Raw genomic sequence first — 14,875 nt, 5'->3', positions numbered from 1 at the left:
AACAGAATAGCTACAGACGAGACATGAATACAACATCCGTCACCTTGAACGACCAATCACGCTCATTCAACAAAGCCCTGTCTATTCTCGGCATTACGTACAACACACGTGATAGTCACGCCCCACACCATATCAACACACACACACACACACACACACACACACACCCACACACACACAAGCATTGTACACACTAGATTCCCTCCGAACACTTAACTGGCACAAGATCTGGACTAGAAATAGAATCTCTTGGTGTCTACTGCACACAATTCATCCGCTCCACCTTAAACTGCACCTCACCTGCCATGTCATTCACCCGTCAAAAGCACATATATAGGAAAATTGCAAATTACACAATGCAACTACCACAATTAAGACACTTATTTACTTCACCTTCGCCAAACGCATATTCACTTCACCTTCGCCAAACGCAAATTCACTTCACCTTCGCCAAACGCAAATTCACTTCACCTCAAACAAACACATCACTTTTAATTGGCCAATAAGGGTCAGGTCAAAGGCCACATCTTTCACTATGCCTTCATCATATTTACACTCTTGTCTTCACTGCACATTCGTCTTCACTGCACCCTCATCTTCACGACTCCCTCATCTTCACGACTCCCTCATCTTCACGACACTTGCGACATCACTCGCCTCTCACCTTGGCTCTCCAGGTCAGGCAAATGCCCTGGTACAGTGAAGAAACATTTAGGTTGATCCTTCTCTCTCTCTACCAGGGTCAGGGTGGGGGAGAGAGAGAGAGAGAGAGAGAGAGAGAGAGAGAGAGAGGAACAACTTCATGTGGACTTACCTTTTCGTAGAAGATGAGGAAGTAGGTGAACCACATGGAGGCGCACAAGTCGTTGAAGACATGGCCGACGCCATAGCTGAGTTTGGTCGTCCACGGCAGTGAGTTCTTGTCCATGATAGCGGAGGAGGTGAGGCTCTCTCTCTTCTGTGTTGGGGGGCAGGCGTTGTAACTTGCCCCACTCTACCACTGTTGAAAGTCTTGGACGAACCCGTCTGGCGCTAGCGGAGGAGGCCAGTGTCGGCCAGTGAGGGCGTCCGGACGGTGCGCTCTCTCGTGTCTGCCGGACAGTCTGCTTCGCTTTACACCATCCTCAGCGGCGGGAGGCTCTCCAGCAAGTGTGTGTGTGTGTGTGAGGGAGTACCGTCGGTGGGTATGACGCGGGGACCCGTGCGTGTCCTCGCGGTGGGAGCCGTCGGTGTGGTAGTGTGCACGGTGTGTGATGGGTGAGAGGAGCGGACCGAGAGAGTTGCTCAAGCTAGATCCCCTGGACGCACACCACGACTGCCGCTTCTGCAAGACATTCGTCGTATATATAAGTACCGCTGGTCACTTCTCGGAATATGAACAACAGCGCCCATTACCAACGAAGAGCCGGGACCCTCTTTGTTGGCATTGTACACACATGCTCGCGGGTGGATGCTGTATACCGTACACAAACCCCCCTCTACACCCCTCTCATAATTCGAATGTTTTATGGAAGAAGTTAATTAGAAGATTACCTCAGAAGAGCCTTGTTGTCACACAGATACACAACACGAGCGTGGCCAAGGTTGATAATCATTTCTCCGTTTTTTCTACCCAAAGTCTGATATCCGATCTCTCACTCGTTACCACTCAAATCTTTGAATGCAGTCTTTTAATTTCCACCGTCATTAATGAATGACTCCCTTGAGGAATCCCTCACTGTTTGTAACCTGTGCTTCACTTGTGTTGCAGGCCCTTTCATGGCATCTAGGCCTGCAGGTCACCACAACACAGGTGCGATGAACAGGTTTTCCTCCCCATTTTTGCTCCACTCTGGGCTTCCCCATCGTCTAGGTGCGGCTGTTTCGTCCAAAGGTCTGTTCTCCACCCTCGGCTCTCCTTCCCCACAGCTAACTTCATCGACAAGATTATGCGATTTCTGAGTTTCATCCAGAAAAAAAAAAAAAAATGTATACGTATATACTTTATTTCATACTTGCTCCCCATTTCCCACGTGAGCGAGGTAGCGTCAGAAAAAGGCGACAGAGCCCTAGAGGGAAAATTCCTCACTTGGTTCATAGCTCTGTTCCTTCTTTTGGGAAGTATACAGAAAGAGAGGATTTCCAGAACACCCGCTCTCGCCCCTTTTCGTCGCCTTTTACGACATGTAGGGAATACGTGGACAGTATTCTTCCCTATCCTCTCGGATATATATATATATATATATATATATATATATATATATATATATATATATATATATATATATATATATATGCACATAGAATTGAATGCGACGGCATATTTAGAATTATTGACCTTATGTTCTCTTTTTCTCAATATTTTTTTACTATTAAGTGGGTGCTCGAACACCAGATGTCCAAAGTTATCCAATTCATTTCAACCTAGAACTGGATGGCGGTGGTCATGTTTATCTAGGTGTTGATGACAGATGCTTTCTAATGCGAATGGCTTCTAATATCTGTAGTCTCCTCCGATCACTGAAAATAGTATTAATTTTGGTGATGTTCACTATACTCTGCCTCGTTAGTCTCGTTCCATGCTCTCGTTCATGATGTTTGATCCCACCTTGTAAGTGGAGCGAGAGGCGGCGACTCAGGGTGCAGGTTGTATGTCCAATGTAGTTTATGTGGTGGGGCTGACAGTCCCCTAATATTTCGTCGGTACTCGTATAACGCACCGGTATGATTCAAACTTCCATTACGAGCAAACGTGTAATTCGGATTGTAGTAGTAGATTATCAGACTGATTTCCTTGTCTTCATCAATAATAGCTTTGCAGTTTCTGGCCACAATATCTCGCACGATCTTCTCGTCCTTTCGATGCTGTCGTAAGTGTGTTCCTGTAGTAAACTTTAATGCTGTCACGTTAAGGTTGTCTGTTTGCCACGAGATGTTGCTCTAGCATGTTGTTCACAATGGTATCAAATTCAGTATTTGAATATCCATTATTAATTAACATTTGCCGGACACGTTGAAGTTCTTGGTGTAGAAGTTGCCAGGTTGAGCACACCTCGATCGCTCTCCTTACGTCCGCACGAATGACACTCCTCTTGTGATTTTGAGTGCATTCACTCATTCCATTCATACATTCACCTAGCTTGATGGGCTTTCTGTAAACGTCGGTGACGAAATATCCTGTTGTGGCACCAACCATTGCATCCAAGAAAGGAATCTTAACATTATTATTCAGCTCTGCTGTAAATCTGAAGCCTGAAGTTTCTTGCAGTCGGTTACGGAGGTTTTTCAGTGAGTTTGAGTTATCTTCGCAGATGAAAATGTCGTCTATATATCTGCAGTAAATGTAGGGGGTGTCATGCCCTTAGGTCGCAGTGCTGTAGTTTCGACATAGGACATAAATGCTTGAGCAAAGATAACTCCCAAAGGGGAACCCCATTGGTCCTCTATCCACATGCTGATAACGCTTTGCCTTGTGGACATCTGAAAGATGCCTCCATGGTGCAGGCACGCAACATCTCTCTTGATACATTTCTGGGCATCTTCAGGGGAGGTAAGACATGGCGTTGGTAAGTATAACCAAAGATGATGTCTGTTGTCCTCCCCACTGGTACATTGGTGAGGAGAGACTCCACATCCAGGGAAGCTGTGAAACCATGTGGTGTTTTTATTTCTAAGGATGTCAGTCAACTCTTAAGTTGATCGTAGGGAATAAGTTGTAGGGATGTGTGGTGAGATCAGTTGGTTTAACTTCATGGCTAACCTGTAGGTCGAGGTGAAGGGATGTGGGAGATGATCGGCCTTAGAGGATTTCCCAACTTGTGCGCTTTGACGTTTCCACGAAAATATCCTTTCTTCTACAAATAACCAAATGCACTCATGCTTCGACGACCCAGCACTGCTGCATTCGTACACATCTTTCAGCTGTATTGCTGCTTCTCTCGCTGGATCTGCATCTCGTCTCGACACAACCTCATCAATGAACTCAAGACTTGGACAGGATATCTCAGTGAGGTAGACGAAAACTGGTGAAGTTTAATGCCTCCAAGACCCAGTTTCTTCCCATCTCTCTGTAGAAAAGTCCTCTTAACTTTCTCCTTCGACGGTTCTGTGATTCCTCCTCGTAAGTCAATGAACACACATGGTATTACTGTAACATCCACTTTACGAAAATAGCTAAGTCTTGCTTTTAAGAAGCTTGGAGTCATGTTTGGATGAAATTTGTTTTCGTCTGAACAGTTACTCCGTTTGTACTAGGGGACTGATCAGTCCTTGTATGGGGTACTGCTCTGACATCTGAGGTGGTTCTGGCAATGCAGCTTCACTTGACAAAGTTGAAAGCGGTCCTTCTTATCAGGTCTCCCAGGCTAACTCCAAAACTTGACCCAATTCCTTTACGGCGCAATATTCGTTCACTTTCCCTCTTCTGTAAGTATTACTTTCGTTTTTGCTTCCGAGAGCATGCTGCTTGTGAGCCCCCCACCACGAGGTAGACCACGCAATACTCGGCAAGCTGCTGCATCACATGATTGCTGTGAAGCCTTTGGCAACTCAAGGGTGGGCCGTTTTGACAACTCTTTCTTTCCCTACACCTCGAAGCTTAGGAACTCTCTCCCTTCTCATGTTTTTTGTAATAACTTCGAGCTGGTACTTTTCAAAACAAAGCGTTTCACTTCCTCCAAAATTCGTAAATTCTTTCCTTTGTCTCTTCTCCTTTCATTAATCTCTCCATATTCCAGTTAAGGCCCGGCCTTGATGTGGACTATTTACCGTAACTGGAGCCTCATATATATATATATATATATATATATATATATATATATATATATATATATATATATATATATATATATATATATGCCTCCTGCCCGACACAGAAGCCAGCAGTTTCGTAGGACGCGCCATGTTTCGGGTGTCGGCTAGGCTCAGGGTTTTCTTTGTTTACTCTCGTCCAGTGATGACTTGGGCAGCTAGCTTGTCATGCGGGTTAGTGGAAGTTAAGATTTTCTAATTCTTTCGTATGTGTCGCTGGAAACTGGAAAATATTGCTTTGAGATAACCTCGTTGAAAAAGGAAAAAAAAGAATTCCTCACCCTTAAATCCATTTCTTTTTTCCCCCATTTAAGTATATGATTTAAAGCAGGTTTAAAGAGGGTGTTTATAGAATTTTCAGAATTTTTCCCTGGGGAATACAACATCAGCCAAGGCCTCATGCAAAGAAACGTTCCCTCCATATTTATCTCGAGTTGAGAAAAAGCCTCATCTGCGCTGTGTGCGTGTGACAGGCAACGCAGGGATATCTCATGCACCGGGAGGGAACAAGTGCTTCCGCTTTAAGGAACTTTATCTGTAAGAATGGGACTAAATGAACAGTGCTTTCTTTTTTCTTCCTCTCCGATTACAAACTTAAATGGAGGAAGAAGACCTACTGGCAATGCGTTATCGTAGAAGGGAAACACAGGTAAGGTGGCGAATGAGGGTGGGCAGGTTTGATAGACGGGTGACAAAACAGGTTTTTCAATGTTTTTCTGCTCCCCCCACACCGATCTTGTTTTCGGGCCAGGCTCTTAACTCCTGAAGTGCCGTGAATCTCGGGATAATCATTTTCCACTTGGGAGTCTCTCTTCGACGCGTATGATCTCCAAGTTTGAATTGTTCCGGTAGATGAAAATGTTCCTTATGGGAGCTAAGTGATTCTACTGCAGTCAGGGGGAACGTCTTTCGCGCCGCGATGTTGTCGTCGATCGGACCCTCACCTATTGATGACTCCCACACAAATACGTTGCTTTACCGCCTCAGTGATTCACCAAGACTCGTCTATAAAGCTTAAGAATCTTAGATCCTTTTTCTTTAAAGGATACGTCCCCTCTCCCTCTCACTTGCTTTACTTGCTTTAATCAAACGACAACAAGCGTAGAGAGGACGAGCGTGACTTCCGGACATTGTAATCAGCCAGTTGCCACTCCCCGGCTTTTATACCCTTTGATTAAGATGTTTTGAACATTGCCACATCCTGCCCAGTGAAGATGAGTGGTCGAAACATAACCGGGAGAACTTTTTTTGTTTCGCACGTTTTATCCGTCACAAGGATGGGAAGGGGGGAAAAGATAAGATACTGGCTGTTTACTTGGACAATTGTAAGATATGGACGAGGCTATACACAGACCTCGCTGGTCCTCGGGGCGCGCCATCCCACAACCGACTCAAAACCGGGTATTGTGGTGTTATTACCTATTCTTCTGGTGATGACTTTAGTCCTCTACTCTGCTCGTGTCATTGAAGGCTTCTGGTAGTAAAGATATATGTTCCAAACACATTTGATGGCCTACCACGGGTACGCAAGATATAGGGCGTGTCTGGGTATGATGGCGTGTAAGGGGCGCGGGTCACCGGGCGTGTGTCGTGCAGGGGTGAAGGCGCGGTGTCTTAGGGCATGTATCATGCTGGAGTAAGGGCGCGGGGTCACATCACTTGGTGAGTCAGGCTGGAGAGAAGGCGTATAGGAAAACACCACACTCAGGAAATCCTGGCGTGTGTGTGAGTGTGTTTGTGTGATCGTATTGCTGTAGCTTTCTCTGCCGGAGAACCTGTTTGTGTATCTCTGTATATATAAGAATGAGGCGTGTATTCATTTAGGAATAACTATAGTTACACATTTGTATATAACTGTTTGTACTGTACGAGGAGGGAGTTTTATACTCGTGGGGCCCCATCTCTTGTACTGATCCCCTACTTCAGCGAGGTAGTGCAAGGAAAACAGATAAAAAAGGCCACATTTATTCACACTCAGTCTCTAGATGTCATGTGTAATGCACCGAAACCACGGCTCATCCACACCCAGGTCCCAAAGACCTTTCCATGGTTTACCCCAGACGCTTCACATGCCCTGGGGATAAGGGAGAAAGAACACTTTCCAGCAATGCCCTTATGTCATGGCAACTTAAAGGTGCAGGAGCGGGAGGCTGGAAACCCCTTCCCCTCTACCCCCACCTCCAGCTTTCACTTCTCCAAAAGAAGAACAGGAAAGCGGGCCAATTGAGATTACTAGTGAAACCACGAATGTTGGTATAGTGAAGATGAACAAGAGGAACGTCTAACAGAAAGGGAAAGGTCGTGGGAAGGGCTAGTGCTACTACTAATGCCTGAGCCATTCCCTCTCATTGGCAGTAGAGTCAGGCGGGAACCCGGAGATTCTTAGCACCCCATGATGCCTGGGACTAAGGGTCATAAATGTGTTGGACTCTATCATGACTACAATTGAAAATGATTATGCACACAGGAGATGGCAAGGGAACGTATGTGAAGAAAATAAATGAGTTATGAGTCGGTATGTATGGAGCTTGTAAGGAGAAGCTGTTAGGGCTACTCTGGTAGACAAGACAAGCAGTCCTAACATGGTGAGTGTAAGCTGGTTCCAGGCACTACTTAACTCAGTCTCCCGCGTCAGCGAGGTAGCGCAAGGAAACGGACGAAAGAATGGCCCAACCCACCCATGTGATTGTCCAAAACATATGTTTTGGACAATCACATGTTTACCAAATGGCGTCCTAGCTTCGTCTCTTCGATGTATATCAACGGATTTATATTTCGCTCTTGTCTCCCCTGATGATGTGATTATTACACGAAAGTGCACTTGGGAACTTATCGTGTTTCATTTTCCCCGTGGACTCATAGGAATATATATATATATATATATATATATATATATATATATATATATATATATATATATATATATATATATATATATATCCTAGCCTGTGCCAGGAGCCCATATTATCGACCAACCCCTTGAGGTGGATGAACAGCCGAGTTGCCTGTGGACCGACTGCCGCAACCATAATTCGAACGTATGCGCTCGGCCCTGGACGGTCCGTGAATGCGTCACGGCCAGGAACGCTATTACCGTCACGCCTCGGGAGTTTAGGTAAGTAAAAAGTTGAGGGAAGTAATTTCCACATCCTTATAAATGTAAACTTGACGCGCTGTCCTTCAAATTCTTGTGGACATTTCGATGCTTCAGCACATCACTAACTTGCCTTCCTGTTCCATCTTTGTGGTTCTCACACGGTTGTTAAAAGCCTTGGCCATTTTCGGAACCAAAGTTTCATGAATAATTCTGTTTACAGTGCATGGCGTTGGTATGACCAACAACAATACTTTCGTCACTTTTATTTATTTATTATTTTGGCGGGTTTAGACAAACTAGAAGAAGGTGGACCGTTGGAGATCTGGTGTCATACCAGGGGCACGGATTCCATACTTACCCTGAGGAGAACGCCTACTGCAGAGCTTTGGCAAAACTTAGAAAGCCAGCCACGTTGATCCACTGCGAAGGACCGCTGCTTAATGTGTCGTGATTGTGAATAGAAGCGTCGTCATTTGGTAAGGGTGGGGAGTGTGGTGTTCTCGTGTTGTGTTGAAACTGAATTTTTAATGATGGAGAGACGACAGGCGTCCAGAAGTCAGTCGTAGAACGCGTAACGCGATGGTGTGTGATTCCAAACGGCATACGTTTAAATGACATGGTTTCCTATATTCTTCTACCTCGGAAAATATGACTGTTCTTAAGCATTGGTAGATGGTGTCCACTGTAGGTGTACGTATTCAGCAAGGTTTTCGCGACCACAAAATGGTGAACATCCGTGGTGGGCCTAATTATTTTGTTACAAAATCAAGCAGAAATACTTGCCTCTTTCAAGCAGAGCATTGTGCGACGCCTTACTGAATAAAGCATATATGTACTTTTCCCCCATTTTCATTCAAAGTTGTTCCATTGTAATATGTTTGAATGTCTTCCATATGAATATGTAGCATATCATTACTCCATTACCAGTTTGTTGGGGTGGATCAGGTTCAACAAGTCTTGCAGTAATACTTACACACACACACACACACACACACACACACACACACACACACACACACATAAAACATCGACTCGGACCTGGTGTGTCAGGGGAAACACGGATTTCCTCACTTTTAAAAGTGCTTCTTAGTTTTTGCTTGTCCTTTTTTTTTTTTTTAATACACAGTTGATCCGTCACTTGAAATCAGTGTCGTCATTCTTAACCTAACCATGAAACAAACTGCCTCTGATGCTTTCGATCACCAAATACTCGTCTAACATCTTCATCGTTACTCTCAGCAGTCTCGCTCTCCTCTCTGAACCCAATTCTACTGCACTGCTGTATGTCTTCTTAACCTAACCTATCATTTGCCATCCGCTCTAAAAGACTTTCATCCGTGCGCACGTCATGAATTCTTTTTTTTTTTTTTTTTTTTGCCCCACGATACTTTGTCTTACGTTCATTGTTCATTCTATGTATCCTTACGATTCCAACAGTACTGGGAAGTTTATATCCAACTTTACTGCTCTTCTCTTTAACCTATCCTGACCTACGTACATTTACGTTTTAGAGCAGTAGGATAAGTACTCCCTGAAGCAAGCTTCTAGCTCATCTTTGCCTTTGAGCTTTCTGAATTCACCAAAGCTTTCAGTGGACCCCTGAATATTTTCTTCCTGCATGGCTTTTCTTTCAGCTTTCCCAACCATCATCCTTACTGCACCGTACTCCTAATTATGGAGACTTCTACAACTTCCAATTCTTCGAGCAAATTGATCTTATAGTTTGAGCTTCCATCCAACCCAAAAACCAACGTTTTGCTTTTGTTTGCTTTCACTTTAAGCTACATCCAATCCAAAAACTAACGTTTAACTTTTGTTTGCTTTCACTTTAAGCTACATCCAACCCAGAAACCAACGTTTTGCTTTTGTTTGCTTTCACTTTAAGCTACATCCAACCCAAAAATCAATGTTTTACTTTTATTTGCTTTCACTTTAAGCTACATCCAACCCAAAAACTAAAGTTTTACCTTTGTTTGCTTTCACTTTAAGCTACATCCAACCCAAAAACTAAAGTTTTACCTTTGTTTGCTTTCACTTTAAGCATCTTCCTTCTACATATATCATTGAACCAGCTCGCCATTCTATCCAACACTTCCTTTGATTCACTTAACTCTACAGCAGTATCTGCACACATCTGCCAATGTAAATTCAAGTGTCAGTTTCTATTTCATGAGAAATATTACCTTCTATGGACACTACTGAATGTAACTCTTAGCAGTTGGACAAAATAAATTTGTTGCATGTACTGGTGAATATGGTAACAAGTTAAAACTATTGTAATACTGACGGAAATTCATATTGGATTGTGTAATTCAACGGTGATAGAAAATTTTTCGATGAACTACTTGGGCCTTATTCATCTCGACTAATTAGCCTTCAAGGGTATACACATATGTAACATTTTCTTGAAGATTTTGGATTTTTAGGAGAAACTATTCTAAGGTAATCGCGTTAACCCCGATAGTCACACGGTAAATGAACTGGTTGATAGAATAATACGCCTATGATAGATGATTTCGGGTTGTCATGCAGAGAAAAAAAAAAATGGTCTAAATAGGCGCATATAACATCGTGTAACTTGGCCAAAATGTGTTGGTAGTAGGCTACGGCGCCAAGCGTCCACTGATATCTTTATTCATGTCAAGCACAGGTTGATCATGTATCGCTGGTATATTTCCAGCTCGAATTTGTTAGATACGAGCCAAAACTTTCTACAGAGTCTAGTTTTAATGTCTTTAATGACCAGTTGAACGCAGCATTTCTAAACGAGTTTTCTTGCTCCGTGGTCCGCTGTAGTTGCGCTGCTCGGCGACATGTCGTATGCCGCATCTCTGTTATTTCTGCGAAGCGTTCTTGTTTACGGGCTCAACCTTGCAAGAGACATGCACTGCTTTGGTCTTGGGAATTTTTCTATGGACTCATAGATCAGTCCCGCTCTTTAGATCCCAGTGACTCTTATTATCATGACTCATGATGAAAAGAACAGCCTACTGAATCATAAATGTGTGTCGCTTGTTTGGAATATTGAGCCACTGCAATGAGCTTTGGTGGCATCGTAGCCACGTCGGGTTCAGCTGTGACTTCCTTTACGCAATTGATTCATATGATGGTTGATGTTGGCAATAACAATTTTGATATAAACTAGGAAATGTGTCCCGTTTAACGCTATTGCCTGAAGGCTTTCTCCGAAGCCTTACTTTTAACGCACAGATGTTGCAGTGGTGTTTCCCGTGCCTGGTAATTGCCTGTTTGTTGTGTGTGGGAGGGAGTTTTACATTCTAAGGGCCCCGTCCCTTGAACAAGCAAACCATAAGCCAAACGTAGTATCAGATCACATTCCCAACTTTACTAACCTTCTGGACGCCGTCAGCGGTGCACACTTCGCTTCGATCCCTTCGTGTGATAAGATCAAGTCACGATGTCTCATAAATTCTTATATGTGCGTCCCTAAGGTGTGGACGAACAAGGTGGATCGTCTGTGTGTCAAACAGCGTGAAAGTGTCCGTTGACGCACGTACGCGGATGCAATAGATAACGCAAGTGTTGGTTTCTTGAAAACCAATCGCAAAGTAGGAAAAGTGTGTGCATGTTGGGTCATGTCACATTTTAGCAAGAGCGGCATAACCCAAAAGTGAAGGGCTGGTTGCTATTCTCCTCAAGTTCAAGGAAGGTGAACACTCAGCAGCTGCGGAGGATATCCTGGTTGGGTAAATTACATGGACCTGCCCTCGCACTCGAAAAACCTATCATTTTACATCCCTTCACAAGTCGCCTGCCGTAAGCACACTCGGCAGGGACACGCTAACATTACCTACATTCATGTCAGTGTTAAGAAATCGCATCAGAATAGGGTGAGTTAGATTTGCGATGTTCGGTACTATTATGAAGGTCCAGAAAGTTATACGAAGACAGATTTGGCTGAAATGGCCCAGTGCACGAGATTTATAATAAGTCTTTCCCTCTCATTACCTCTTAAGCAGCTTTTGATTATGATGGAAGCTTCGTACGTAAACACATTTTCTAGACTAATTATAACGTCATCAAGATGGGCAAGCGACAGTACTTGAAGTAACTTTACGACGTCAAAAAAGTCAAGCAGTTTACAAGACTTTCCAGACCCAGGTATTGGCTGCAGCGGAACTTAGGTTTAACCCTGGGTATCTCCTTCTGTCTTCGCCTACTATGGCGCCACTTTCCCTCGTTCCGGCGTCTCACTCTGTAGGAAAATATGTTCAGGAATTCCTTTCACCGTGTACCTGTGCAGCACTATTTTAGCCCTTGACCTTTATATTAAAGCAGCTATTAACATCTCTGCTTCTTGACCTTTTTGTTTCTAGCGAAAACCCACAGGAATCTCTCTCTCTCTCTCTCTCTCTCTCTCTCTCTCTCTCTCTCTCTCTCTCTCTCTCTCTCTCTCTCTCTCTCTAGCCCTGCCTAACGGCAAAAATCTCATCGTAGGCACTCGCATCTATCTCTTCTCTTGCTCCAGTGGCAAGAAATCTTTATCCCCAGTGTTTTCGCTTGCTTACCTCCCACCCTCCTCCTCCTTCACCTCCTCCTCATCCCTCACCCGACCAGCGCAGCCTTGGCGTTTAGCGGTCATGCATGTTTTTGCCCGCCATGCACGAAGGTAGAGTAGGGAGGGTAGTGGACCAGTTTTTGTGGTGTCACTGGTACCAGCTGATGTTTGGCATCTCTCGCGCTCGAGCCCCCGCCCTAGCATTTGTAACTCGACCCCACGCGTCAGTTCGATGTTGTGACCGCCTAACCACCATGTCAGAGTCAATATAAGAGTTTGCTTCGTCTGTTCCACCCGCCAAATCCACCCTCGATTGTTAAGACCCAGCTTCGATCCCCATATCCTCCCTTAGTCCCTAAATGCGGCTACGATTTCCAAAATCTGTTCCGGTTTCCTAATCCAGATTCGATTCCTAAATACGGCTACAGTTACATCAAGCTTCGATGCCTCCCACACTTTTGCTCCAGGATGATTTGTGAAACTCCGGGGCATGATTGAGGCGTTGTTAGAGCCGTGCGATGCTGCGGTGTGACCTAGATACGGCAGTGTGGGTGCTAGAAAATGCACCAGTCCCGCATCTGGTGGTTATGCCTCTATGACTTGTTCCACCACCACCCATTACCCTTCCTTCCTCCCGTCTCGTTACTCTGCTTCCGGTCCGCGTCCTCCACCTTAGGAGGTGAGTTTGAATGGAGAAAAACTGGAGGAAGTGAAGTGTTTTAGATATCTGGGAGTGGATCTGGCAGCGGATGGAACCATGGAAGCGGAAGTGGATCATAGGGTGGGGGAGGGGGCGAAAATTCTGGGAGCCTTGAAGAATGTGTGGAAGTCGAGAACATTATCTCGGAAAGCAAAAATGGGTATGTTTGAAGGAATAGTGGTTCCAACAATGTTGTATGGTTGCGAGGCGTGGGCTATGGATAAAGTTGTGCGCAGGAGGATGGATGTGCTGGAAATGAGATGTTTGAGGACAAAGTGTGGTGTGAGGTGCTTTGATCGAGTAAGTAACGTAAGGGTAAGAGAGATGTGTGGAAATAAAAAGAGCGTGGTTGAGAGAGCAGAAGAGGGTGTTTTGAAATGGTTTGGGCACATGGAGAGAATGAGTGAGGAAAGATTGACCAAGAGGATATATGTGTCGGAGGTGGAGGGAACGAGGAGAAGAGGGAGACCAAATTGGAGGTGGAAAGATGGAGTGAAAAAGATTTTGTGTGATCGGGGCCTGAACATGCAGGAGGGTGAAAGGAGGGCAAGGAATAGAGTGAATTGGAGCGATGTGGTATACCGGGGTTGACGTGCTGTCAGTGGATTGAATCGGGGCATGTGAAGCGTCTGGGGGTAAACCATGGAAAGCTGTGTACGTATGTATATTTGCGTGTGTGGACGTATGTATATACATGTGTATGGGGGTGGGTTGGGCCATTTCTTTCGTCTGTTTCCTTGCGCTACCTCGCAAACGCGGGAGACAGCGACAAAGCAAAATATATATATATATATATATATATATATATATATATATATATATATATATATATATATATATATATATATATATATCATACTTTGTCGCTGTCTCTCGCGTTAGCGAGTTAGCGCAAGGAAGCAGACGAAAGAATGGCCCAACCCACCCACATACACATGTATATACATAAACGCCCACGCACGCTCATATACATACCTATACATGTAAACGTATACATATATATACATACACAGACATATACATATATACATATGTACATATTCATACATGCTGCCTTCATCCATTATCGCCGCCACCTCGCCACACATGGAATGGCACCCCCTCCCCCCGCGTGCTTGCGAGGTAGTGCTAGGAAAAGACAACAAAGGCAACATTCGTTCACACTTAGTCTCTAGCTGTCATGTGTAATGAACCGAAACCACAGCTCCCTTTCCACATCTAGGCCCACAAAACTTTCCATGGTTTACCCCAGACGCTTCACATGCCCTGGTTCAATCCATTGACAGCACGTCGACCCCGGTATACCACATCGTTCCAATTCACTCTATTCCTTGCACGCCTTTCACCCTCTTGCATGTTCAGGCCCCGATCGCTCAAAATCTTTTTCACTCCATCCTTCCACCTCCAATTTGGTCTCGCACTTCTCGTTCCCTCTATCTCTGAGACATATATCCTCTTTGTCAATCTTTCCTCATTCATTCTCTCCATGTGACCAAACCATTTCAATACACCCTCTTCTGCTCTCTCAACCACACTCTTTTTATTTCCACACATCTCTCTTACCCTTTCATAACTTACTCGATCAAACCACCTCACACCACATATTGTCCTCAAACATCTCATTTCCAACACATCCACCCTTCTCCGCATAACCCTATCTATAGCCCATGCCTCAAAATCATATAACATTGTTGGAACCACTATTCCTTCAAACATACCCATTTTTGCTCTCCGAGAAAACGTTCTGGCCTTCCACATATTCTTCAACGCT

The 14,875-nt window shown here is 44.4% G+C and overlaps 2 protein-coding genes across 4 annotated transcripts in view; one reads left to right on the top strand and one right to left on the bottom strand.

Moving 5' to 3' along the window:
• Amacr (Alpha-methylacyl-CoA racemase) overlaps positions 1 to 14,875 on the top strand; it is a 196,050-nt gene that overhangs the window by 14,444 nt on the left and 166,731 nt on the right. The window lies entirely within an intron of this gene.
• Positions 1 to 14,875, bottom strand: part of LOC139750170 (major facilitator superfamily domain-containing protein 12-like) — a 124,909-nt gene that overhangs the window by 12,973 nt on the left and 97,061 nt on the right. For all 3 annotated transcript variants that reach the window (XM_071664536.1, XM_071664537.1, XM_071664538.1), the window contains one exon: positions 815 to 1,324. In XM_071664536.1, the coding sequence (XP_071520637.1) occupies positions 815 to 928 (114 nt within the window). In that variant the 5' untranslated portion in view covers positions 929 to 1,324. The remainder of the gene's footprint in view (positions 1 to 814; positions 1,325 to 14,875) is intronic.

Source organism: Panulirus ornatus, chromosome 9 (assembly GCF_036320965.1).
Source record: "Panulirus ornatus isolate Po-2019 chromosome 9, ASM3632096v1, whole genome shotgun sequence".
NCBI classification, from domain to species: domain Eukaryota; kingdom Metazoa; phylum Arthropoda; class Malacostraca; order Decapoda; family Palinuridae; genus Panulirus; species Panulirus ornatus.
The sequence above is the reverse complement of the archived record's forward strand: the minus strand, read 5'-3'. Positions and strand labels throughout refer to the sequence as shown.